The sequence below is a fragment of the Pseudorca crassidens genome, chromosome 7 (assembly GCF_039906515.1).
Source record: "Pseudorca crassidens isolate mPseCra1 chromosome 7, mPseCra1.hap1, whole genome shotgun sequence".
Classification (NCBI taxonomy): Eukaryota; Metazoa; Chordata; class Mammalia; order Artiodactyla; family Delphinidae; genus Pseudorca; species Pseudorca crassidens.
Window position 1 is genome coordinate 107,858,811 of NC_090302.1, and position 25,990 is coordinate 107,884,800.

General features: G+C 40.8%; 1 protein-coding gene across 1 annotated transcript in view; it reads right to left on the bottom strand.

Moving 5' to 3' along the window:
* Positions 1-25,762, bottom strand: part of XKR6 (XK related 6) — a 272,450-nt gene extending 246,688 nt beyond the window's left edge. Inside the window, exon 1 of the mRNA XM_067745320.1 lies at positions 24,503-25,762. Coding sequence (XP_067601421.1) covers positions 24,503-25,236 — 734 coding nt within the window. The 5' untranslated portion in view covers positions 25,237-25,762. The remainder of the gene's footprint in view (positions 1-24,502) is intronic.
* Positions 25,763-25,990: the final 228 nt, after the last annotated feature.

Genomic DNA, 25,990 nt, shown 5'->3' on the forward strand with positions numbered 1-25,990 from the left:
GCGTCGGCAGGCGGACTCTCAACCACTGCGCCACCAGGGAAACCCTCTTGTTTGTTTTTTTAACTCTTTGCAATGTTAGAAAATATTCCTAGGTTTGAATAATTTAAATGATATTCTATTCTATCACCCTTCACAATGGCTACTCCAACTTAAGGATTTAGATGAGCAACCTTGACTTCTTGACTCTAACTGGTTTAGAAATTACAAAAGAAAAAAACAAAAGAAAAAGAAAATATTTTGTCCTCTTTACATACATTGTTCTTGAGTTCCTGAAGTCTATTTTGTCATAAATGTAACATGCTTTGTCAGGTGAAGGGACAGATTGCATAAAGAAGAAAGGATTTGCTGGAGTACGGGCCACCAAAGAAATCAACTGAACACCGGGCACCTCAGAAAAAAAAAATGCCATTAAGAATTCTGCTGGTACTAGAATTAGGGACATGTATATACATACACAGATGTGCACACACACATACAGAAACCAAGCTAATTCAAAAAATGGCTGAGCGAAAAAAAGAAAAATCAGCCCAGGAAATATTGCCTGTTTCACTACTAATTACCAGAGGTTAAGGAGCTGCATCCCTCAAAATACCATTCCTTCACTAAGGCACATACTTTAGGTCAGGTTACCCATCATCAGGGGGGTTTCCCTCCACATTTTGCATCCACACAAGTACATTTTCTCAACAATAACTTTTCATGGCGATCACATGATTAACACAGTGGCACTAACCTCCCTGTTCTGAGTGCTTTGACACATTCATGCCTGCCCCCCAAATAAAATGAGTTTCATTTACTGTAACGGGATGATTAATATAGAAAGGAGGGTAGGGTTTGGGGGGTTTTTTTTCCTTTTTTTTAACCACAGAAGAAGCTTCCCCATAAATCAATTCTAAACTGCAAAGCTTTTCTTTTCCTTTACTCCATGGCTGTCTCCAGATATGTTTGCCTACTCAGCAGGAGCAAAAGCCAGAAAGCATGCAGGCCCCAAAGAAAAACACCAAGAATAAAACACTACAGAAGACTCATGGGGGAAAACATTTACTTTAACAAGCGAAACCAGAAGGAGGATTCCTGCAAGTCTTCGCAAGAGTGGGATTGTTTCAAGTCATAGATTTAATTAATTATACCAACTTTCTCATCTGCTATTTAAGTCATTAACATATCTATAATTTCCATTTGCCTCATCTGAGGACCAAAAGGTATGATTTTAAAATATAACAGCTTCCAGAGAACGGAGGTATGTTTCCAAAAGATGGCACAACATTGTGAGAACGTGATTCTAGAGCCAGACTAGCTAAATTCAAACCTGTCACTAAGCTGTCTGATGCTGGGCCACTCATGTCTCTGTGCTTCCATTTGCACGTCTGTAAAATGAATGGGGACAAGAGTACTCACCTCACAGGGTTGCCGTGAGGACTCAGTAAGATGTATGTAAGCGCTTAATGCCTTGCCCGTGGGAGACCCTCAACATAAGTCAGTCGTTGTGACGGTGGTTATTCCAAATATGAGTAAGTTCCTGAACAATGACCCTTCCTGCCCACTTCTCTGTTGAAGCAGGATTTTCCTTTATTCAACCCACCTCCACCAGTCCCTTAATGCCCCTGCAGCCTCCAGAGAACTAATGTGTGATCGCTCTTATCAACAGCAATCAATGTGGTTATGACACGACCACAAGTCACTATTCGAAGAATTCCGCTCAGATATCACTCTGTTAGTTGCTGAGACACGGGGAAAAAAAGGTGGGGGGAGGGTGAATGTGGCACCTTTCTGCTGTTGGTGATTGGGGATGAGGGGAGTTCTTTTATACTTTTTTTACAGATATCAGTATTTTCGTCTGACTTGTTTACAATATATTTTTTGTTTAGAATATACTAAGTTTCAATAAACACTATAAAAAATTCAGTTTCAAATTAAAACAACTACTGATCAGGTACAATTCAAAACATTTCTATAAATTCTATCCTACATGTAATTCTTCTTAAGGATCTAAGGGAACAAAATAACTACAGCTGTCAATGATCTCCTCTCAGTGAATGACAAAGAGGGGACCTGAAATTGCATTAGGAGAACATGCAGAGATTCCAGACACTTCCTCTCTACGAGTAAGCCACTCCTCTCTACTAGTAAGCCACTCCTCTCTCTACCAGACGGCAAGTGACACTCCAACAAAACCCACATATTTGAAACAAGTGTAGAAATGTTTATTGTACGTTCCCTTCCAAAGCAGCTGCTCAAAAGAATGTACTTGTGCGGCAATAAGGAAATCAAAGTATATGTCCAACTAATGAAATCTTTTACGAGCTGAGCACTGCACAGACTCCAACACTAGTAGCTGCCAGCTGCTGCCTAAATACTATTTTCCAACATCTTCTGAAGGCTAGTAGTTACTCAAATAGATTTTTTAAAGAAAATGAATGCAAAATATTGTAATTATTAGCAGATTATTATAATTAGACATTCTGTTCTTTCCTTTGATTCAAAGAACAAAGTGGCTCTGACTGTAGCAAAGAACACACATGCCTTCCCTTGGTGGCTCATTAATCCATTGAGAGGTTACACTGCCTTAAGTCGTGGAGACCCTGCCCTGAGCACTGCTCCAATTCCAGCTCTCACCTGAGATCTCCTGACAAGTCCCACAGCTCCCTTCAGTAACTCGTTCCTCAAGATCCAGGGAAGCAAAGGAGAAAGGACAACCAAAGGATCTTTCCACTTTCTCAAACACCCCCAATCCACATTCTGGATAGGAGAATATTTAACTAAAATTCCAAAGGAATTTAGAATTATCAGGATCCCCCTACGCCCTTTCTAAAACAGGTAAGTGAAAATTTATTTTACAAAAATACAGGAGGAAAAAAAGTAAATAGAAAGCATTTACGAGATCTATTCCTCAGATCCCTCTGTAGTAGGTTTAAAAAAAAAAATTTTTTTATTCTGATTATCTACTTGAAGATAATTATTTCACTTTGAAAGCAACTTATGGTTTTTCAAACCCTGTTCACTATGCTTCCCTCTCCTACCAGACCAATGACACCTCAACATCATCACTATACCTCCCACAGCGTCAACAGTACCAACCGTGCTACTCAGCATTTTTCGTGATCTTTTCTTGACTGTACAAATAGCATAATGCAAGTACAAAAGTACAGGCTTGCAAGTTTATCCTTGTCAAAGAATTAGAGGAATGCTGATTTGCATTTAAAGCCTGACAAATTAATACTAATTTCTGACCTCTGAGAGAGATTGTCTCACACACTATTCTGTGAGTGTAAAACTCATTTTACAAGTTCCCAACCTGTGTGCCGAGTGTTCCCAAACGGACATTATCACTGTTTTACACAAGCACTTTTACAAGTTATCCAACTCCAAAAAACTGGAGCATCTCACAGTTGAAATAAACCTGAGAAATGACCTAGTCCAACTGACCAGCATATGCCTATATCCTGTTTTGATGCTTATAATAATTTTAAGGTCGGTATAATAGGTACTATCATTTCCAATTTACAGAATCAGAAACTGCGGGTGAGCTGAGGAAATGGCCTAACAAAACAGATAAGTGAGGATCAAACATATTTACTATGTCAAGAATAAATTCCCCTCCAAAGAACACTTAAGCATGTTATTGACGCTTCAAAGGGCAAAAAATGGTTCAAATATACTGGTAAACTGGTGTTTTTATTACAATGTCCCTTTATTTCTAAAATAAATATGTATATTTTTTTTAAAATTACGTCAAGCTAAATTTCATATTAAACTGTTTTCCGAAGCATTAAGATACTGCCCCACAGTGCTCCCCGCCACCCCAAAATCCAAGGACTATTGAAAAATCTGGGTGAGAAGGCAGATGAGGTCCACTCGAGGCACCCACAGCACTGCACCCGCTGGCACTCAGACCCACAGCAATCAGTGCACCGTAATAAAGCACGAGCATCCCTCTGAAAGAAAACCCGCGCAAAGCCTCTAGATCAGAGTGAGAGGCCTCCTCTGGCCGTCTTCCTGGTTACTATTCTTAGACATCTCAACACTGGGCAAAGTATGGCACCACTGGCAGCAAGATGTTACTGCTGGCAGCGTGGTGGACTCCAGCTGCTCCACTGACAGCCACTTTCACCGTAGCCGAGACGATGAGAAGATAGACGGAGAGGGGGAGAGGGCAAGTCCCACAGAGCGAGCACGCCATGCGTGCCAGACGCTACGCCAACATCGACTCATCCAAACCTTGAAAACCCTACCTCGGAGGTAGTGTTCTCACTCCACTGAGGGGCAAACCAAGGCTCTGAGAACTCAGCGATCTGTTCCAAAACCTAAGCCTATGGCACTACGGAACTGAGAAAAATGCGTTATCTGCAGGGTTAAAGTGATGCATAAGGAAGCCCCACGGTATTTCCATTTGTTACAGTGTGACATTAGCTGGAACAGGATGTATAACATCACACAGAACAGTCCAGCTCAAAGACCCTCACTTATCCCATGGCAAAGCTGTAGTTTTTACCTTTTTCATAATCTTCATTACAGCACATTTTCACAAACACGTAATTTCCTTGTTTGAAGGGTTACTATACCCAGGCAAACTGCCTTCATTTTTAGTCAGAGTGACATTGGGTCAACCACAAAAGAGAATTTCCAAACCTACTAGGTTAAAGAAAAAATCGTGGATGTTACGGGTCGAACTGTGTCTTCCAAAAAAACATGTGAAGTCCTAACTAACCCCAGTATCTCTGAATGTGACCTTATTTGGAAACAGGGTAGTTGCAGAGGTAATAAGTGAAGATAGAGTCATACTAGAGTAGGCTGGGCCTTAGTCCAATACGACTGGTATCCTCATAAGAAAAGGAAAATTTAGACACAGACACAGAGAGAAGGATGCCATGTGACAACAGAGGCAGATAACGAAGTTATGCAGCTGCAAGCCAACGAATGCCACGGACTGACAGCCATCACCAGAGGCTAGGAAGGGGCAAGGAAGGATTCTAGCCAGGGTCTCAGAGGGATCACAGCCCTCTGGCACTCTGGTTTCAGACTTCTAGTCTCCAGAACTGTTGAGAATAAATTTCTGTTGTTTTAAGCCACCCCACTGGTGACACTTTGTCACATCAACCTTAGGAGGAAACTAATACAATGGGCTAATGTACACTCCAAGGTACTGCCCAACTGAGGCCTCTCTGACATAGAAAGCCTGAAGTCTGAGGTCCTTCTTAACTGTAAGCTACACAGAACTGATCCCATCACACTTGGTTTTATAACAGAGGCGAGAGCTGACTACAGCACAGAGAGCAGGGTACCGAGCCACAGAGGCCAGGTGGAAGCCAGGTCTTCCAACCAACAGGCAGAAGTAGTAGGAAACCGTCCTACAGAGAGACAGGTTACCCTAATGAACACCATTACAGGCAGAATTACCAAAAACAGACCACAGATATGTATTCCAGTCAAATCAGTAATTTCACATGCTCAACAATGAATTAGCCGCCTCTAGTCTAATCTTTCAAAAGTTTATCAGCTCTGGGATCGAGTGACCTGTAACAACCTCAAGGATTAATACTATAATATTATGAAACTTTGAAAATTACAAGTGGGCCCCCCAAATTAGTATATTAAAAATGGATAACTTCATTAAATAGTCTTACTTATGTGGTCATCAGGCAGTTAGGGAAGAGAACAACCTGAATTCCAATCAAAAAGGAACTTGTTATATACACACATTGAAGTTGAGAAAAAAAGGATACAAAATATCCCAACCGTGGAGAAATCACTTTAAAAAATACCAAGTTTTTGAGTACAAACATCTGAGAGGTTAGGAAAAAATAAGAAATGGAAGAGGAGCTTGGATCAAACAAAAAACTTCTAGTTTTACTGTAATTTTGGCTGTAAATAGGAGTGAGACAAAGCACTTACAGACAGTTGCTGAAGTACCAAGTGAACTCTTCCTCTGCTCTTTAATTCTCCAGTTTTTGACTGGTTTTGGTTCTGCCTGAGCCTACAGGAGACCAGTCGCCCACAGAACAGGCATCTAGCTAGAGAAGACACATCTAAGGTTAACAGCTGGACTACAAGTTGACAGATGCCTTCTTTATGAAAAGCAAGTAACTGATTATTAATCTACCAATTCCCACCTGGACTGTAGCTACCACACATAGAGAACAGACTAAAATAAACCTCTACATACTTCCAGTTTGTGTAACATTTCCCAGGCAAGAGATCAAAACCACCGCCTGAAACAACCAGACCCTGGGAAACGGTCACCAGCAAACGTCTCCCCAAATTGCTAAGGCTGTTTCCAAGGTTGCAATAGAGACAAGGTTGCACGGAGACAAACAATAAAGAGCATGAGAATAGTTTGGTTGAAATAGTGTTGTAAGAATGTTTCATCATGAAAATGGGACAGTGGAGTAATGAGGGAATGAAATATGGGGTTAGAAAAGTCTTCTGGAACCATGTACTTAGCACTTTGGGTTTAGAAGTTTGGGGTACATTCTGTGAACAAACAGGGACCACTGAAGGTCTTTGATCTGCTGACAGGTTCACAGAACGAAGATCTGTCAATGTTGTTTGGAAAGGGTGTAAAATGGCTGGTTAACATCTTTCTTTACTGAGGGGATTTTAAAGAATTGTTGCATAGTTACACCATTTATACGTAATATTTTCCTTATCAACTAAAGGGTGGTAAACTCTTTATCCATCAAAAGTTTATACATGCATATTTCATAATAACATTTTTTTCCTTAAGAAAGCTCATATAAACATTTTAGATTTTTTGGGTGCTAGATAATATGTTTTGACATTTAGACAAGACTGTTTCAAAAGACTGCCTACCTAATGTATTTTTGAACATGGACAATCCACTTTTTATTCAAGCATTTATCAATATGTAAATAAATTACAAAGTGACTATAGTTTTCTCCCTGGTTTCACTTACAATGAGAACTTACAATCATTTCACTTACAATCATTTAATAGATACACAGTTCAAACTGCTTTAACAATATCACATTTTTATTTGGAGGATTTACTTTGAACACCTAAGCAAGGCATATTTCTACGTGTAGAAAGAGGGTTGGATACAGTTAAATAAAGAAAGAAAATTTGGCCAGGTAGAACCTTATCAATGCCTGGAACAATTTTCAATCCTGTGGGCCAGGTAGAAAGAGCTGTTAATATCTAACATTTAGTACGTAAGTGTATCAAAGCTTTATCCTCAGACTTTACATGTATTAAGTCTTAATTCTCAAAACAACCCTGTAAGGTAGTAATATCCTCCTCCACAAAGCTGTTCCTGATCTTTCTACCCAAAATAAGCCCCATTTTACCTGTGAGGAAACCCAAGAACAGAGTGGTTAAATAACTGTAACCAGTTAAGAGCTGGTCCAGGGCAGGCTTGAGACCCAGCACTTGGCCTCCAAAAGGCATGCTCTGAAGGCCTGGGCTTCTCTGGCCCTCCTTACAGGCAGTGCCTCATCACCACAGGTCAGGCTGTAGGAGAGAGAACTCGGAAGAGCTCTCTTTTGATTTAAAATACTACCTACCCATCCTTTACTGGAGTCATTTCAGATTTAAAAACACTTGGGTTCTCATTTTCCAATCTGAGACTATGAGTATCACTGTGAAGACGAACACTAACTTCTTACCGGACAACGGTTGCACTGTGCCGTAGAAGTGGAAGGGACCAATTTCAAAATAATATTTTTAGGTAACACAATTGAAGCCGGTGCCCACCTGCACAGTGTGGCTAGAACACTGGTAAGAGGTATGCCTTGGGGCTTCCCTGGTGGCGCAGTGGTTGGGAATCCGCCTGCCAATGCAGGGGACATGGGTTCAAGCCCTGGTCCAGAAAGATCCCACATGCCCCAGAGCAGCTGGCCCCGTGAGCCACAACTACTGAGCCTGCGCTCTAGAGCTCGCGTGCCACAACTACTGAGCCCGTGTGCTGCAACTACTGAGGCCCACACACCTAGAGCCCGTGCTCTGCAACAAGAGAAGCCACCACAATGAGAAGCCCACGCACCACAACAGAGTAACCCCCGCTCAACACACCTAGAGAAAGCCCGTGTGCAGCAACAAAGACCCAATGCAGCCAAAAGTAAAAATAAAAAATAAATTTACTAAAAAAAAAAAGAGGTATGCCTTGATCCAAATGGATTGGCTGTGGGGACATAATTAATATTACTTCTGTTTTTTAAATTAACAACAGTACTGGGAAAGGAAGAGAAAAAGATTTTGTTTGTTCATTTGTTTTCTGTGTTTAATCAGTGAGTAGGACTATGACGAAATGAAACTATCCGAAAGGTCTGTTGATTTTTTAAAATTTTGATAAAATGCACATGACATAAACTTTACTATCTTAACCATTGTTAAGTGCACAGTTCAGAGGCATTAAGTCCATTCACACTGCTGTGCAACCATCACCACCATCCATCCACAGAACTCTTTTCATCTTCCCAGACTGAAACTAACTTCCCATCACCCCCCCGCCAGGGCCTGGCAACCACCATTCTTCCTGTCTCTCTGAGTGTGGCTACTCTAGTTACCTCATAAAAGTAGAATCATACAGTATTTGTCCTTCTTTTTTACCAGCTTATGTCACTTAGCATAATGTCACCAAGGTTCATCCAGTGCTGTATCATGTGTTAGAATATCCATCCTTTATAAAGGCTGAATAATATTCCATTACACATGTGTGCTACATTTCACCTACTCATCCATCTGCGGACAGCGGGGTTGCTTCCACCTTCTGGCTACTATGAGTCATGCTGCTATGAACATGTTGTACAAATCTCTTCAAGCTCCTGTTTTCAGTTCTTTAGGGTAGACACCCAGAAGTGGAATTGCTGGATCATATATAATTCTATATTCAATTTTTTGAGAAACCACCGTTCTGCTTCCATGATGGCTACATAATTTTGCATTCCCAGCAACAGTGCACAAGGGTCCCAATTTCTCCACATCCTCACCGATACTTGTTATATTCAGGGTTTTTGATAAGAGCCATCTTTTTTTTTATTGAAGTATAGTTGATTTACAATATCATGCTAGTTTCAGATGTAGTTAGGAGCCATCTTAATTAGTGTGAAGTATTATTTGTTGGAATTTTTTTGTGCATATATGTATATATATATATATTTTTTTTTTTTTTTTTTTTTTTTTTTGCAGTACACGGTCCTCTCACTGCTGTGGCCTCTCTCGCTGCGGAGCACAGGCTCCGGACGCGCAGGCTCAGCGGCCATGGCTCATGGGCCCAGCCGCTCCGTGGCATGTGGGATCTTCCCGGACCGGGGCACGAACCCGTGTCCCCTGCATCGGCAGGCGGACTCTCAACCACTGCGCCACCAGGGAAGCCCTGCATATATTTTTTTTATATAAATGATTTATTTTATATTTTTTGGCTGTTTTGGGTCTTCATTGCTGCGCGCAGGCTTTCTCTTGTTGCGGAGAGCAGGGGCTACTCTTCCTTGCGGTGTGCGGGCTTCTCATTGCAGTGGCTTCTCTTGTTGCAGAGCTCGGGCTCTAGGCACGCAGGCTTCAGTAGCTGTGGCTCATGGGCTCTAGAGCACAGGCTCAGCAGTTGTGGCACATGGGCTTAGTTGCTCCGTGGCATGTGGGATCTTCCCAGACCGGGGATCGAACCCGTGTCCCCAGCATTGGCAGGTGGCTTCTTAACCACTGCGCCACCAGGGAAGTCCCTGTTGGATTTTTTAAACACTATTATTTAAGACTATCGTGAAGTTTAGCAATTCATTTTTCCTTTGGTCTTGAGAAGTCCTACAATCTGTGTTGATTAATATTACTACAATGTCACTAAGTAAGATTTTGGAGCATCCACCCAAGTGGGCTTATGAATTGAAAACTGAAAAGGCTTAGGAATAAGCTTCTAAACACAGTGTAAGCATTTTAACATCTGCAGCAGTATTACATTCTGGAATCCCTGGACGTAACAGTAATTATTTTGATCAAGCTCAGACAGGGTCACCCAGTGGCTGCTTATGACATTGGGGAGTCACGTCTGCTTGTAGTCTGGGCAATGTTGTCTGGATACAACAGATGCAATATTGGGAGTGAAAGACTAAGCCAGCACCAGATAATATAAGTAAACACGTTAAAAGTATTAAAATTATATTAATAAGATCAACCAGGCAAAAAATTTTATCTCAAGTAGTGCGTATTTGACCTGTAACACCATACAGCTCCTATTAAAGGTTTCAGTGTCTGATTTTTATTCTAATTATAATTTGCTGTTTTATCTCTCAAGCACAATAGTTGAGAAGATATTAATTATGTATTAGCCATACAGGTCACAGATTTTGGCTTTGTAAGGAAAAAAAAAAGGATCCTCATCTAGACCCTGGTACAGTCTCACCTGGTGATAATATTATGTAGAGAAACTTTAATTATTAAATAGCCTCTAAATAAATACGTATATTTATTATTTTAATGCTTTAGCAACCTACTTTTTAAAAGCCAATTAAGAATACCAGAAAATGGGGGGCTTCCCTGGTGGCGCAGTGGTTGAGAGTCCGCCTGCCAATGCAGGGGACACGGGTTCGTGCCCCAGTCCGGGAAGATCCCACATGCCGCGGAGCAGCTGCGCCCGTGAGCCATGGCCGCTGAGCCTGCGCGTCCGGAGCCTGTGCTCCGCAACAGGAGAGGCCACAACAGTGAGAGGCCCGCGTACCGCAAAAAAAAGGCAAAAACAAAAAACAAAGAATACCAGAAAATGTAACCTAAGTCATATTTGGAATTAACAGAACAAGCATCTTAAAACAGTTGACCGTTAAACCTTCACTGCTAGACTAACAGGTCTCTATATTTTAATATTTTATGATTTCTAGAAGAACTTATAAAACATATCAACGTGTTTTGATGAAAACATTTCAGTTTTACTTTAAATCATACTTAGATGCTTTAACACCTTTATAAGGAATTTTTAGATAATTTTAATCCATTCCCAGTGATTATTAACATGCAAAACAAATAGAATCCAATCAGTTTTACTAACAAAGTTTTAGTGTAAATCTCCAAATTTAGGTATGAATTTTGCACACGTATTTATTTGGTGGCCTGTACAATTAAAAGACAAAAAACAAGGAGTGATTTTGGGGGGCAGTTATTTGGGGAATAGAAGCCAACAAGTTCCCTAAGTATGGGACACAGTTTTGTTAAAGTTACAACCTCTGTGAGCACATGTCAAGATCCCAAACTGTCCTAAACCAGATGATCTATTTAAGACATGAAACACTGACAAGGCTACAGTACTTTTTATTTAGTCTATGAAGGCCATTTTTACCTCAATGAAATCTCATCTGAAGAAAAATTATTCAAAACTCTAGTTGTACCATTTCATTATATTTTAATTTAGTATATTTAGCACAGATCACACTTAAAATTATTAAACGTAGTTGTTACTTTTAAAAGCTAATTTAAATAGAGTTACTTGTTTCACCTGACCAGTTAAAATAGGGTTGACCTGTGTTTGTATGCCACTCAGGCTAAGAACAGTTTTGACATTTTTAAGAGTAAAATAAATGGCTAGTGGGAAGCTGCTGCATAGCACAGGGAGATCAGCTCGATGCTTTGTGACGACCTAGAGGGGTGGGATAGGGAGGGTGGGAGGAAGGCTCAAGAGGGAGGAGATATGGGGATATATGTGTACATATAGGTGATTCACTTTGTTGTACAGCAGAAACTAAAACACTGTAAAGCAATTATACTCCAATAAAGATTTTTAAAAAAAGTAAAATGAGACACCTGACATGGCTAGCAAATCCTAAAATATAAATAAATATAAATCAAAGTTTTAAAAGGAATTGTCTCTTTTATGTTCCAATCAATAGCAATTTACATTACACACACACACACACACACACACACACACACACACACACACACACACACACACACACACACTCCCTCCCTCCCTCCCTCCCTCCCTCCCTCAATCTAATCCGGAGAATACCTGACCTAAGTAGAGAATTGTTTCTTCCTCAGTCTCTAGTCAACAAAACACAAGCTCCCTCTTCTGTAGTACAAAGCTGTTCCCTGGGCAGGACCACATTCCCCCGGCTTCCGTTTATATGGGCGTAGTCACAAGGCTGTTCTCCCTGTGGGATGATAGCACCAGTGATGTGAGTCACTTCAAGCCAGGGCTTTTAAGAAGCAGTTGTGCTTTCTCCATATTTTCTTTCCTTTCTCTGGCTGAATGCTGAGGGCGCTGAGTCTCTAAGGGATGCTAAAGCCATGATCAGCCAGGACCACCCACAGAAGACAATACACCTCTTGTGTTAAGCCACTGAAATGTTTGTTATTACAGTTAGTGAAGAAAAACACTGTAATACTCAACATACACATTGTATATTTGCTGCCTTTCACATTTTACTAACTTCGACTTAATGTGGACATTTTCCCAATCCTAAAACAAAACAAAACAACCCTATGAAAACAGATTGTTTATATTGCTGAAAGCCGTGTTTGTTAAACCCATCAGTTTTTTCCTTGACAACTGGCTACTGTTGCTCTTTTTTCCATTTACTGTACACTCAGATGAATTTTAATATAAAGCCTCACTATAACTACATTTCAAATGGGCCAAAATTTAAAGCCATTCCTGCTCCATACATGTAGTTCAAGGGCTGATGTGGCATTGAGACATTAGCTCATTCCATCCAATGACTATGTTACAGAAGCAGAAATTTAAAAGTGGATTGAAATAGCCCCTCTTCATTTCTTTATTGTATATAAAGGCCAACAAAGCATGAGAAGAATAACTTTCACTTAACCTTGAAACGCTGTACTATCTCCAAAACTAGAACTTCGCAAAACAATAGCACCTTGACAACTCCAAGAGCTGCATCTTGACACCATCACAGATTCAAAAACATGTCAGTTATGCCACAATGCATGCTCCCGTAACATGTATTATTTCACACATGACTGGCAAAATGGGAACGACAATAGTATAATGGGGAAATAGTTTTGGTTTGTAAGTGATTCTTCCCAGCATGTTAATGTTTTGAAGCTATCAAGGGCAAGATTTTTCACAAATAATAAAGACTTAGGAAAAAACAAGAATAAGAAAACCAGTGAGAATCTTACCAAAATACCTTCCTTTTGTACAAGCAGTGGTGGCTGGTTTAGTGTCTTCCATATTCCTTATCCTTTCCTCTACCTAGTGATGCTGTGGGCACACATGAAGGCTAAACCCTGGACCACAGCTTCAATTTTGGTGAAAATGGCCTCCAGTAGAAGCTAATACCTACAAGAATCTACATATCAAAGAAGGAAAAGCATGTCCCAGGATAAAATAAGGCCTTGAACCATCTGGATATGAAGCTGAGTGCAAATGTCCCCGATACTATGGTGCTAATATTTGGACTGTCATTGTTTTGTTAGTGTTCTGGTTACAAAGTCACATGGTTTTAAGTAGTCTAGCCTTAATCCTATTTTTCCCACAGCCCTGTTGTTTGCATTGTGTGATTTTACAGAATGAGAGGGTTTTCAGGACTATCACATTATGGTAGATATGATTACACCACGAATTGAGAGAGTGAATTGCAGATGCCAAACAAATAGAATGACACATTCCAATCTCACAGGGCCCTATTCAAAATCTTGTAACATGCCTGACAAATACCATCTCATTTAATCCTAGACTACATCTTGAAAACTACCTAAAAATTATGTGGTCCCTATCAAATAGTGGAAACCACAAATACGGTCCACAAATGCTACAAACATGTTGTAATTCTCTATTTTTCCAAATTTACAATGTAATTGCTTTTAACTTCAGCTTCGTTTTGATAACTTTTGTTTAATTTGTGAACAGAGTAAAAAGTCCTTCATGTAGCTTCTCTTTTCTTCCAACCCCAAAACGCGCCATCACGCACTAGGTCTAAGCAAAGCCATCTGAGGTTGCTTAAATTTTGAATACATAATTTCTCTATTGGAATGCATATCTTTTCCTTCAGAGAAAGCTTTAATGAAAACTGCCTTACAAAAGGCAAAATGGCAGCATCCTAAACATACAGGGCTATTAATAACTACTATTATAACAGGGCTATTTATAACTACTATTTAGTTTACTACTCAAAAGCTGTGTTCCTTATAACCAAGCAAAATGACAGATTTGGAGTTCTGTTCATTTTTATCCAGAATCACAGAGGATCCAACCCAGTGTACGGTGTGCCTGCCCATACATCCTGTGTCCCTCTCTGCCAGCTGTATTCTCTCCTAGAGGTTCTGACCTTGAGCTTCCGAGTTACAAGGAGCCTGGGTTTTCTCCCCACTGCCACATTTGAGCTCCATTGCTAGATGGAGCTCAAAGGATGTTATTTTGGTGTATGTAGAGTTTAGGGGTCCCTGTTGATCCACTGTACTAAATAACTTACAGCAGGGAAAAGTAAAGACTGTAAAACCCCTTCCCAACCCCTCCCCTAGCTATTCCTCCCCGTGAATCCATCAAGCAAAATGTAGTTAGGTCATTTTCCTTCTCTGCTTCCTTCATTCCTGTCTCTAATGACACCTATTTAATACCTATTAGGACACTTCTCCCCTTTCATTCACCAGTTTCTTTTTAGGAATCCTATCCTTGGCACCAATTTTAACAAATATAACATTTCTGAAAATTTGAGACATGAAATTCACTCTGCACTGAATATCAATTTTCCCAACATAATGAAATGCCTCTAACCTGGCACTTTTAGAGCACCAACAGTGATCATTTGTGTTAATAATGACCTTGAAGTACTTCAAACTTCCAAAGAAGCTTCTGAATCAAAAGAATATTCAATTATATGCTGTACAGTTTTAACGTAAAATGCCTTTACAGTATTCTAAAACTTATGTATAACCCATATGCCATAGTATATGGCAAATATAGCTACCATTTGATTAATACACACTTTCACCAACCATTCCAGCTAAGAGTACGGTCCAATCAGAGACTGTTTCCATTAAAACTGGTGTTCCATTAAAATCATCATCAGAGCTTCCTTTATTCATTCCACCCCTCTATATCTGATACGCCTAGTGCTCAAGTTCACACACAAAAAAAAATATTCCCAAGTGATTCTAATATAAACTCCTTCTCCCGGAGAACTACCGCTGTAAATATTGGTAGAAATCAGCCTATAGAAATGTGGTTCTCATCCCTGTCTGTGCACTGCTTGGGGATCTTTCTGAAAACACAGGCTTTTTAAAATAGATTCTAAGGCCCATCCCAGACCTACTGGATCATAATCTCTTATGGTAAAACCCAAATATCTGACTCCCCAGGTGACCCCAAAGCACAGTCAAGTTTGAAAACTGCTTTATAACCTTAAGGAAAGAGCTACTACTCTTGGTATTTCCAACAGGTAAACAGAGAATCAACATATGGGTGCATCTTGTCTGCAGAGTTTAATACACTAGAGTTGAAATCAGAGGTCTCAAAGAACCTCAGCGTGTACATGAAGAGGCCCCAGTGGTTCAAGAATATCATTCCTCCACTTTCAATAAGCCAAAACAGCGAAGTCCCAAAGTAAAGTAAAGTAATTAGTGAGAAGAGGCTCCGGATCCTTACAAGAGATATAGAAAACTGCATATATTTTGCCGTCAGTGAGATCTGGCTTCAAAACTTTCCTCCACCAGTCACCAGTGACTTATCAGATTACTTAACCTCTCTAAACCCATTTCTTCATCTGAAAATGGGCACCAAAAAAACTTACAAAAATTTAAACGAGACATTTGTAAAAAAAGAATTTCTAATATTGTTTCCTTTCCACCTTAGTAATTTCTATGCATCCTCCACTCTCCTTTGAGTCATACACTGTAACCTGTTATATTAGCCCTTATATCAGGTTATTGCTGTTACATACAGAGAACACATGAGACATATTTCAAATTTGTTCCTCCAAAACTAACATGAAGTTTAAACTCTGTCTACTGACAACCAGCTGAAAACCCACCAGTGCCTAGATTCATAGTAACTTCTTCAGGACGGATTTTTTTTTTTCTTTAACTCTCACTTCCTGATTCCAGTACAGCAATGGCTCTCCAACTTTAGAGAGCTAAGAACACCTAGGGAGCTTGTTTAAAATACAAATCCCACCTCCCACCAGCAATTCATAATTGATTCAGGCAAGGATTCTCAATGGCCACTAAAACTATTAGGTAAAAGGTTGTCAGGAAATAGGCCTTGACACCTTGCCAAAAGTCTTACTCCACAAGTGACTTACTGACTGCAAAGGGGAAAATGTACCTTTATACAGAAGAATCTGGCAGTCAGAACCCTAACCAAGAGATAAAACTTAGCATCACGAACAGTGAGATGAATCAGGTTATAATGTGATATGATGCAAATATGAAGTGGAAAGCAGTACTTTTGACAACAGTATGTAGTCTGAATATAATCAAGCCCCTAGAAGCACCTTCAAGTTTACCCGAAATACAGAGGGCAGATCAAACTTGGAGGAAACAATCAGGCAATCCAAAATACGGAACATACAAGAGAAGTGGCCCAGACTCTGCAAAAGTTAACATCATGAAGAAAAGAAAAATTTAAGAATCGTTCTAGCATTAAAGAAACATAAAAGCAATGCTGATTAAGCAATTTTGATTAAGCCATGTTGGGAGGGAGAAAACCTATAAAAGACATTGTTGGCGACAAATGAGCAAATCTGAACGTGAAACAACTATTAGATGATTTTCTTCAATTATGGAATAATTATGGGATTACCATTAATTTTCTAAGATGGGATAATAGTATTATAGCTATGTAGAATTAGTCTAATTATTTAGTATTTGAGCCAAAGTATGGAGAGGTGCAACCTCATGATACATGTTAAACACACATAAAGCTATCTATGTTAATTACAGAATCCAAGTAGTTGGTACTGGGTGTTCAATATACTCCTCTATTTCCCTGTATGCTTAAAAGTTTCCATAATAAAGAGAGCAAAAATACACATTCCCTGGTCCAACTCCCTGAGGTTCTGATTCTTTAAGCCCATAGTAGACCCACAAATCTGCATTCTAACAAGCCCCAGGCCTATCCTAATACAAGAGGTTCTCTGACCACTCTAAGAAACACAGCCAAAGAGAGAAAGCAGAAAGTGTCTGCTGTCTGGAAGGGCCTGGGTTCCTAATTTCCTGCCGGCTCTATTTTATCACCAGGCTTTCCAAGCCATGAATTTGGTGTCTTCCTCACCTCTGCCGTCTTTCTTCATGTGTACAGTATGTTTAAGACAGAATGAAAAAGCGGACATAATGGTCAAAGAGAAACTTTCTACTTCATGTACCTATGATTCTTTGAGAACATCTGGCCAGGGTAAACAATAACTATCAACTCTTCCTCCCTTCCCAGGATGCTGTGAAGAAAACTGATATGTTTACCTTTCTGTAAACTGAATATTCAAATTTCTTCCTAGAAATGATTTGATGGACATATAATCCATGCTCTGTATATTAATGACCAATATAAAACAGAAATAGCTTTCTCACAATTAAAAAGAAAAAAGACCAAAATATTGCATACAAAAGTTATTTTTAAAACCACTTGTTTGATATTTCAGGATAAAAGCAATATACTCGTAAAGACCCTTTTTGTTAGCAATATACAAAATACCTTAGGATACTGTCATTTGTTTTAAAGTATATTAAAATACAGTAATGCAATATACCAAGATCCACCTACGTTAGACATACAGAAAAAAACCTAAAGCTGAATTTTATGTACAAATGTGTTCTTGTCATAGTAATATTCACTGAATCCTTCAAGCAAATCACGTTTTTTCCCCAAATTCAACTTAAACCAAAAAAGTACCTATACCTTAATCTAATAAAATACAAAACACAAAAAAAACTCACTTAGAATCATTTCCTAAAACAGCTCACAACTGACAGAAAAGCTATCATTAAAAAAAAAAATTTTACAAACATTAACTTTTCAAAGTTAGAGAATACATATCAAACGATAAATTGCAGTAGGAGATTTTGAGGTTCCTCCCCAATTAGAAATTAATCTAGGTAAACGACTCAGAAAAACCTCCAAAATATATGTTAGATATATGCATTGCTTTAGCTTAACCTGACAGTAAAAAATTTTAAACATAGGATTATAAAAGGACACCTTAACGTAATTTTAGCTGAAATTTCAAGTGCCCAAAAGTAGCTAATAAACCAGGATACCAAGTTTTTCAGAAAGTCTTATCTGCTATAAATTTTGACATTAGCTAGCAATATATACATAATGCCTCTATAGGTAGCAAAGTGATTACAAGTGATGAAAATTTTTTAAATTAATAAGTCAAAATAATACATGATAGGACTTCAAAGCAGTTCCTAAGAAATCCACATTTTTAAATATTTTAATTGTTCAAACTAGAGTCTGAAATTCCTTGTTTAAAACTTCGGAGTGCTAATACCTATAGCATAATAGACTTTCTAAAATTGAGGGACCTGAAAGATCAATTAGTTTAACTCCTTATTTGATAAATATGAGGAAATGGAGGCCAGAGATTTTTTTGAACTTGCAGAATGATAAACCTGATTTCTTAACTCCAATGTTCCCTTTATACTATTGCTGTGCCCTGTGGTGTTTTTCTTCGTTTTTGTTTTGTTTTGTTTTGTTTGAGTATCTCCAGTAGTGGTAAATAGTGGATTGTCTTTCGGCAAAAAACAAAAGTCAGTGAACTTTTTAAACGAGGCTATATTTTCATGATTTAAAAAAAATTAATTCTTTGAAATTCACAATTTCTGACTGGGAACTAGGTAAACAGAGTATCACAAGGAGTAAAGTTTTAACCACAATCTTGTTTGCAGAAAGCATACTGTAAATCAAACCAACCCATGATGAAAATAGCAACAATTGAGACAGTTTATTTCTTTTTGCATCCCACCTAATCTTGCCAACTCTCCAGAATTTATCCATTACATACTGCTAATTAATTGGCTTTAGGAATAAAGTTTGTAAAAGCAAGGCAAATGATGTTAAAAGGCAGAAATGAACTGTTCATGATTTCTGACATGTGCCTACTAGGTTTCCGGAATGCTAGCCTTCTGCAATACAAATTTGGTGTTTTGTTTCTAGATCATTCTGGAAATACTATCCTTCAGCACTGTTTGCAATTTTACTCAAAGTGTGCCATTTTTTCATCACCTTCCCTTGAAAATTCACCATAGATGTCAAGTTTTTACTGTTTCTGTTCACTCAAAAATGAGAAATAATCTTCAGAGATGCTTTCTTCATACTCGCTCTCCTTTAGGTAAGTAGCTCGTTGTCTAAATATAACTCTTCTACCCTCACAACTCATCACGTATTTCCACGATTTTTCAGGTAGGGGGAGGAGGAAGGGAGTAACTAGATGAGACTTTATGTTGTTGAATTTATCCCTTTTCTCCTTGATGGTGTCAAAGCATCTTGCCCATTTCACGATTATAAAATTATTATCCTACATTTTCTTCTAGTGCTTTTACAATTTAATATTTCATGTTTACACTTCTAATTCTTTTAGAATTTTTGTTTATGTAAGGTAGAGAGCTATTTTTCCCCCAATTGCGTAGTCAATTGCCTCAATATCGTTTGATAAATAATCTTTTTTTCCTTCACTGATTAGGAATGCCACCTTTACTACCTACTAAATTCCCACAAACCTGTCAATTTCTCTCTTTACTCTGCTTCAGCACCTATTTGCTTAATTCCTCTGCCAGTGGCACATTGATCTAATTACTGACACTACAGCACATTCACTTCTTGACAGAGGAACATTTTTCTCAACACTTTTCTTTTGAATTTTGAAAGGTTTTTTTGACTACTCAAACACATTACTTTTCTCCAATCAATTTTCCTCAAGTTTCCCCTCAAAAAAATCCCACTGAGTTTCTTTTGAACCAGAATTCCATTAAACATATGGACCAAAATGGGAAAAAAAAAAAAAAAGATTTTTACAATATAGAGATTCTCATCCAGTAATAAGCCGATACTATAAAAAGTCTCCTACACACACGGACACACACACACAAATACACATATACAATCTTTTATCGTGACTAGGGCTGGTATTCTGGCCCCACGAGCGAATTTTCTTATTTGAAAGGTAACATTTCCATTCCTAAATCACAACATCTTAGAGCTAGAGGGACATTACAGATCACTTAGTCCAACACCTCTCGTAATCGCGTTGTTTACCTCAAGCCTACTTAAGAGAATCATTTCAAAATTAATTTCCCTTGTACATGCAACACAATCATAAACCTGCTATTTGAATCACATAAAAGTCAGATAAGTGAGCTACATTTATTGAAGAATGCTTTGAATCTAGGAATCCTTTTAGAATAAGATCCATACTTAGGCTCAAAGAAAAAAACACTGAGTACTATAAGTGCATACACTTGAGACAGCCCCAAGTACTGTATTTAGACACTCATGTTTCCAAGGTAAAGTTGTTTTGTTATGGTGTTGTCCAGGAACCAAGCTTCACAATACCAAAGCATTCCATTCCCGACTGTTCCATCCTATTTATTAAGAACATAAACCCAATAACAATCTCGAAATGGAATAAGCCTGAAACCCAATTCTAAAAGTGCTTCTCAAGCCTGGCTGCCCATCTGATCACCTGTGGAGCTTCTAAAACTAAGACTGCTTGGGTCCCGCCCTGGGATTCTTCCTCAGCAGGTCCAGCAATGCTCAGGCATTTTTTAAGCTGTAGTAGGTTCTATTCTCAGCCAGAGTTAAGAACCGCTATTCTAAAATATTCAGTAAGAACAAAGCCCCATAATTTTCCAAGTATCCCTACACTGAGGGAGGGTAGTGGGAGATAAGTTAAAAAAGCATCTTCACCAGCCCAGCAACATTTGCTGCTGATTAAAGAGTTGTATCCCTATATTACATCAAAGTCTTGAAATGGAAAAAATGCTACAACAAAGCTTTAGATTGTTTACAGACTGATGACCCCATTACGGCAGGTGAAACACCGCTTCCTTCCTCTCACTTGAAGGCAACCTTCTCCATCACCTCATCTCCCAAGATAAAGAACAGCTGACGTTCACTTTAAAAATGGCAGATAAAATTCAGGCTTTAATCTTAATTAAAAGTTTTAAGTCTTTAAAACATACCCATAAAAATAAATACATAAAGAGGGAGATTAATGATTCGGCTACAACATCATGACATTACATGAAATTTTAGTCAACGAACTTGCTTCTTGACTGCAGTGAACTGCCAAGCCAACACTAAGCACCCCCTAAAAGTAGCACAGAAGCAAAGAAAAGCCGATACACTGAAGGAAAAAATTTACACACAAAAATGCAATATGCAAACCTGTTTCTAAGCTCTAACCCTCCAAGGAAATGATCTCACTTTCTAATAACACCACATTGTACTAAACTGAAGCCTGGTGAGACCCCTATTCCTGGTATGAGTGACTCACAGACCCGCTATCCCTGGGAAAAGCACCTGAAAAACAGAGCACATAAAGGTAGACGGTAAGTTCCACGTTAAGTAATTAATTAGGGAAGGTAAAGCATCCATTAAACAGACCTTAATCACACAGTAGTGCTCTGCAAAACAAGGTTCATGAAACCAAATCATCCTACAGGCAACTATTCTTCCACGCTCCAACTCTGGCCCAGCCAAAAATATTTTCTTACATTCTGTGAAGTCATTTGGTGAAAGAGATGTCAAGTATTTTCCATCTTGATAGCAAAGGCAACATGCATAGAAATTTACCACTTTAATGTCAAGAGAAACTAATTTTTCTTAAATAAGCACTGTGCTTTTGTTCACGCGAGTCAAATAATTTTACATTAAAAAAAAAGCATATGAAGAGACACGCTTCATGGTTTAATGCAATCAGTTTTGACAACATACTTCACCAATATGTTTTCTTAGAAATGTGGCCCAAATCAAATTCTTAGACCCTAACCTTTATGTCACATGACCACATGAAATAAAATTTAAGTAGCAAATATGATTAAGGGAACAAACTGTAACCCCAAAAGATCTGCAGAAAAAACTGAGATGATGTATGTTTATACACACTGACAAGTTTGCCAAGAGATTAAAACTAGAAAAGAATAAATACCTTTCTCCAAAGCTTTTACTTATGAATGATTTCCATGCAAGCCACATCCTAGCAGGTATTAAAGAGCAGACTCTGCTCCTGGAGTATTTCAAGTAAACAAGCTTACTGAAAAAAAAATAAAATCCTTCCTCAGTAAATATTTCTTTTGAAGTATAGTACATTGGAATAAATAACTTAGATGAATTAGCATGCCTTTTAATACCTTAACTTCATAAAATATTTAGACATATATTCTAATCTTGAAAAAGGACCAAAAACTTTAGATATAGTAATATCACAGGCATCTTTTCAAAAAAAAAAATATATATATATATATATTTACCACTACAGACTCTGAAAGTTCAATAAAAATCTGGAAAAATAATACACAACCCTGTTTTAAACAATTATAAAAGCTAAATTCATATTTAAAATATACTTTTCAGTTTGTCCACAACCGGGACTTCTACTACTTTACCAAATACAATTAAGGTTTAGGTCAATAGTGGGGGATTACTCTGCCTAAAAAATCTGTGAAACAGAACTCCAATTTCAGTATGTCCCAAAAGCTTACTGCTAATAAATATCTATTATGGATTACATTAGAAACAATTCTCTCAGGAATTTTAACCTGACACCAAGGTTTTGATTGCCCACATCTCCACGCCTAACACGGAGAGATAGGTGACTTTCGGTACAAGCCTACTTATTAATTAGATGCTGTTCAATTTTACTACTATTTCAAAATCTCTCCCCATACTTTTTGTCCCTCTCCCCTTCATGCCTTTGCATCTTACCAACCTGCAAGAAACCAAAAAAGGTATCCCCTATGTTAAACACACTATCTTTGATTCAGTATGGACTGGGGAGTTTTTAGATTTAGATTTCAAATTCAAAACATATGTCAAAATTTTCCTTGACCCCATATTAGGCTCATAATCGCTAAAAGTTAATCAATAATCTTTGTTTCTATTTTATTCCTTCTCTTCTTTCAAACCTATCAGCAGGAAATAAATTATCTTCAGACAAACAGAGCTAGGAAAAAAAGTTGCTTGGTTCAATCTAGGAACACCAGTAAACTATCCTGCAAGGACCAGAAAAATCAAGAACCACTCACATGTCCCCTATCCTGAATTTGCATGTAAATTCTGCAGGACAAAGTTCTTGTTCTTTCGTGATTCGACTTAATTCCTCCCCATGCTTTCTGAAATGTTTTTATTTAAAATTCTGAACAGAGACCTAGACAAACAATTCAAAACACACTGAACTTCATTTCAGTTAACCTGAGTACATACCAGTAAACTGAAATTCTGAGCACCTAATATCTCCTACTAGGAATAGGTGCCTGAGCAGTGTAGGCAAAATGTCTTCTCACAGAAGCAACGTACCTGAGGAGCTCTGTATAATTTCTCTTCAGTAAGATTTTTTTTTTGTTGCAAACGCTCTCACCCACAACTCACTGTTTGCAGAATACACTCAAGCTGATTTAAGTTGGAGGGCACAGATTTACCAACGTTTTAATGAAATCATTTCCTTAGTTTAGCAAGTTAAGCTATTTTAAAAAAAAAATCTGCAAGTGGTTTTTGAGGGATTCACCTGGCACATGGGAAATTTACAAGAAGGGAAAGAGCCCCAGGGCTAAGCTTGGGGCTTGTGTAAACATAAATCACCTGCGCACTGGCCTGGCTACCAACAACAACGTTCCACCAGAAGAGATGTCCAGGTGGCTAAGTGATTTTCGGAGGTTGAGAGTTAAAAACAAACGCTTACACCTATCACATACTATACAATTTTACCTGTCACTAAGAAAAGGGCACGTCTAATCCAGCAAAAAAAGTCATTTTTCCTTCAAGGAGAGCAGCGCTTTGGAGTCCTTTGCAGGGGATGGGGGTCGCAGGAAGGGGGGAGGGGGCGTGGAATAACGGAGCACTGAAAGGAGAGGCAGCCAGGGGAGTTGCACAGAGCCCCACACAGGCCACTGCGGAGAGAAGACGGGGAAAGAGGGGAAGGTGTCTCACCGGGGCACAAAACCGAGTGCAAACCGGCTGGAAGAAGGAAGGTTCCCCCAGGAGGCGAGCTAGGGTGCAGATAAAAAGCGCTAGCGCCTGGTTACCTTGGGATACAGGGGCAAGGGACCACGGGAATATAGAGATCTACAGAGACAGAGGAGAGGGAGGATGAGGCAGGGTCTCCGCTAAGTGCGAACCAGGGATGAAGACATACAGCGGGACTTGGGCCTCCCCGGGCCAAAAGGCGTGGCCAGGGATCCAGACCGCACGATGGTCTTTTTGAGACGCCAGGGGAAGTGCGTGGCAAAGCCCTCCTTCAAGACCCCGTGCCAGGCCTGTCCGAGGGGCCCACCTGCGGGGCCCCTCGAGGGCGGAGCGCACTCCGGAGGGCTCCGGCCTCGCCCGCGGGGCCCTCTGCAGGGCCAGCTGGCCAGGCCCCCGCCCCCGCCCCCACCCCCGCAGTGCTCTTACCTCCACACCTGCCCCATCTGCAGCAGGTGGATGACCGACAGCCAGATCCACACGGAGAGGCGGCAGAGGCGCTGCGCCCCCGGCGTGGCCGGGACCCCCGCGCCATGGCCGTAGACGGCCCCCATCATGGGGGGGCCCCGGCTGCTGAGCCCCTCCACGGCGCCCAGCCCGCCGCCCGTGTAGTCCTGCACGAACCAGCGGAAGCTCAGGCTCTGCACCAACAGGGACGGCACCAGCACGAAGGAGAGGGTCAGCCCGAAGTAGACGTAGTCCCCCTTGCGGTAGTAGTCGAGGGCAAGCCACAGGTCGGTGCCCACGTCCCCGAAGAAGACTAGCAGCGCCAGCACGATCCACAGGCAGTCGAGCCACGGCCGCTCCACCTGCGGCGGCTGCGGCCGCTCGGCCGAGGGCGTCGGGGGGTGGCGGCCGGCGGCCCCGGGCGGCTGCAGCGGCTGGTCCCCCCCGTCGGCGGCGGCGGCGCTGCGGCGCGGCTTCTTGCCCAGGAGGGAGCGCAGGCAGGCGGAGCGGCAGCCCCAGTAGCACGAGGAAGTGTTGCAGCAGTGGCAGATGTGCAGCGAGCTGCTCTCGCCGGGCTCGCTGCCGTCGCCGCCGCCGCCGCAGCCGCCTCCCCCGGGCTCCCCGTCCTCCTCGCCGCCGCTGCCCACCGCCTCGTCCAGGTTGTGCAGCTGGGCGAAGCCCACCCCCACGCCACCGCCATCGGATTTCGCCGCCATCTTGACTCTCTTCCCAGCTCCGGAGGTTGGGGGGGGAGGGACGGGTGGGGGGGGGGAGAAGGCAGGGAAAGGGGGGGAAACGAATGGAGAGGAAGGGGGGCGGGGAGGAAGCGGGGGAGCAAACGAATGAGGGGGGAGTGGGCCAGGGAACCCCCTCCGCTTCCGGGTAGTTGGCGTCACTTCCGGGCGAGCCCCCCAATCGCACGGCGCCCGCAGCTCCCCAGCCCTACCCTCCCGGCCAAGATGGCCGCCCTCCTGTGCCTCAGCTGCTGGGCGGGGGACCGGGGGGTTCACCCCGCCAGGGCTCCCCTTCCCCTCTTCCGTTGACCCCGAAACCCATCAGGTTGACCCCTCGGCGTTTCTGAATCCCGCTGGGCCGAGTGAGGCGGTCCAAAGTGATCCCTGGAGGGGGCAGTGCCAGACGTTTTGGGGTCCCCTTCCTCAGCGTCGCAGCTCACAGCTTTCCTCCTGGAGAAACGCCCCCTAACACCCTCCCGGCTGCTGGCGGAGGGGCGGGACCTGTGAGGGAAGGGGCGGAGCTAGTGCAAAGCAGGTGATTACGTGTCACTTCCGGGAGATAGGATGACCTCATTGTGTAGTTAGACGCCCCCCCCCATCAAAATGGCTGTCTCTCACCTCTTTGGCTGTTTCTTTTCCTTTTTTGATTTTTTTCTTTTAAATTTGTCTCCTTTTCTTATTTTGAGGGTCTTTAGAAATTGTATAAGTCAGTTTAGATTCCCATACACACTGATTC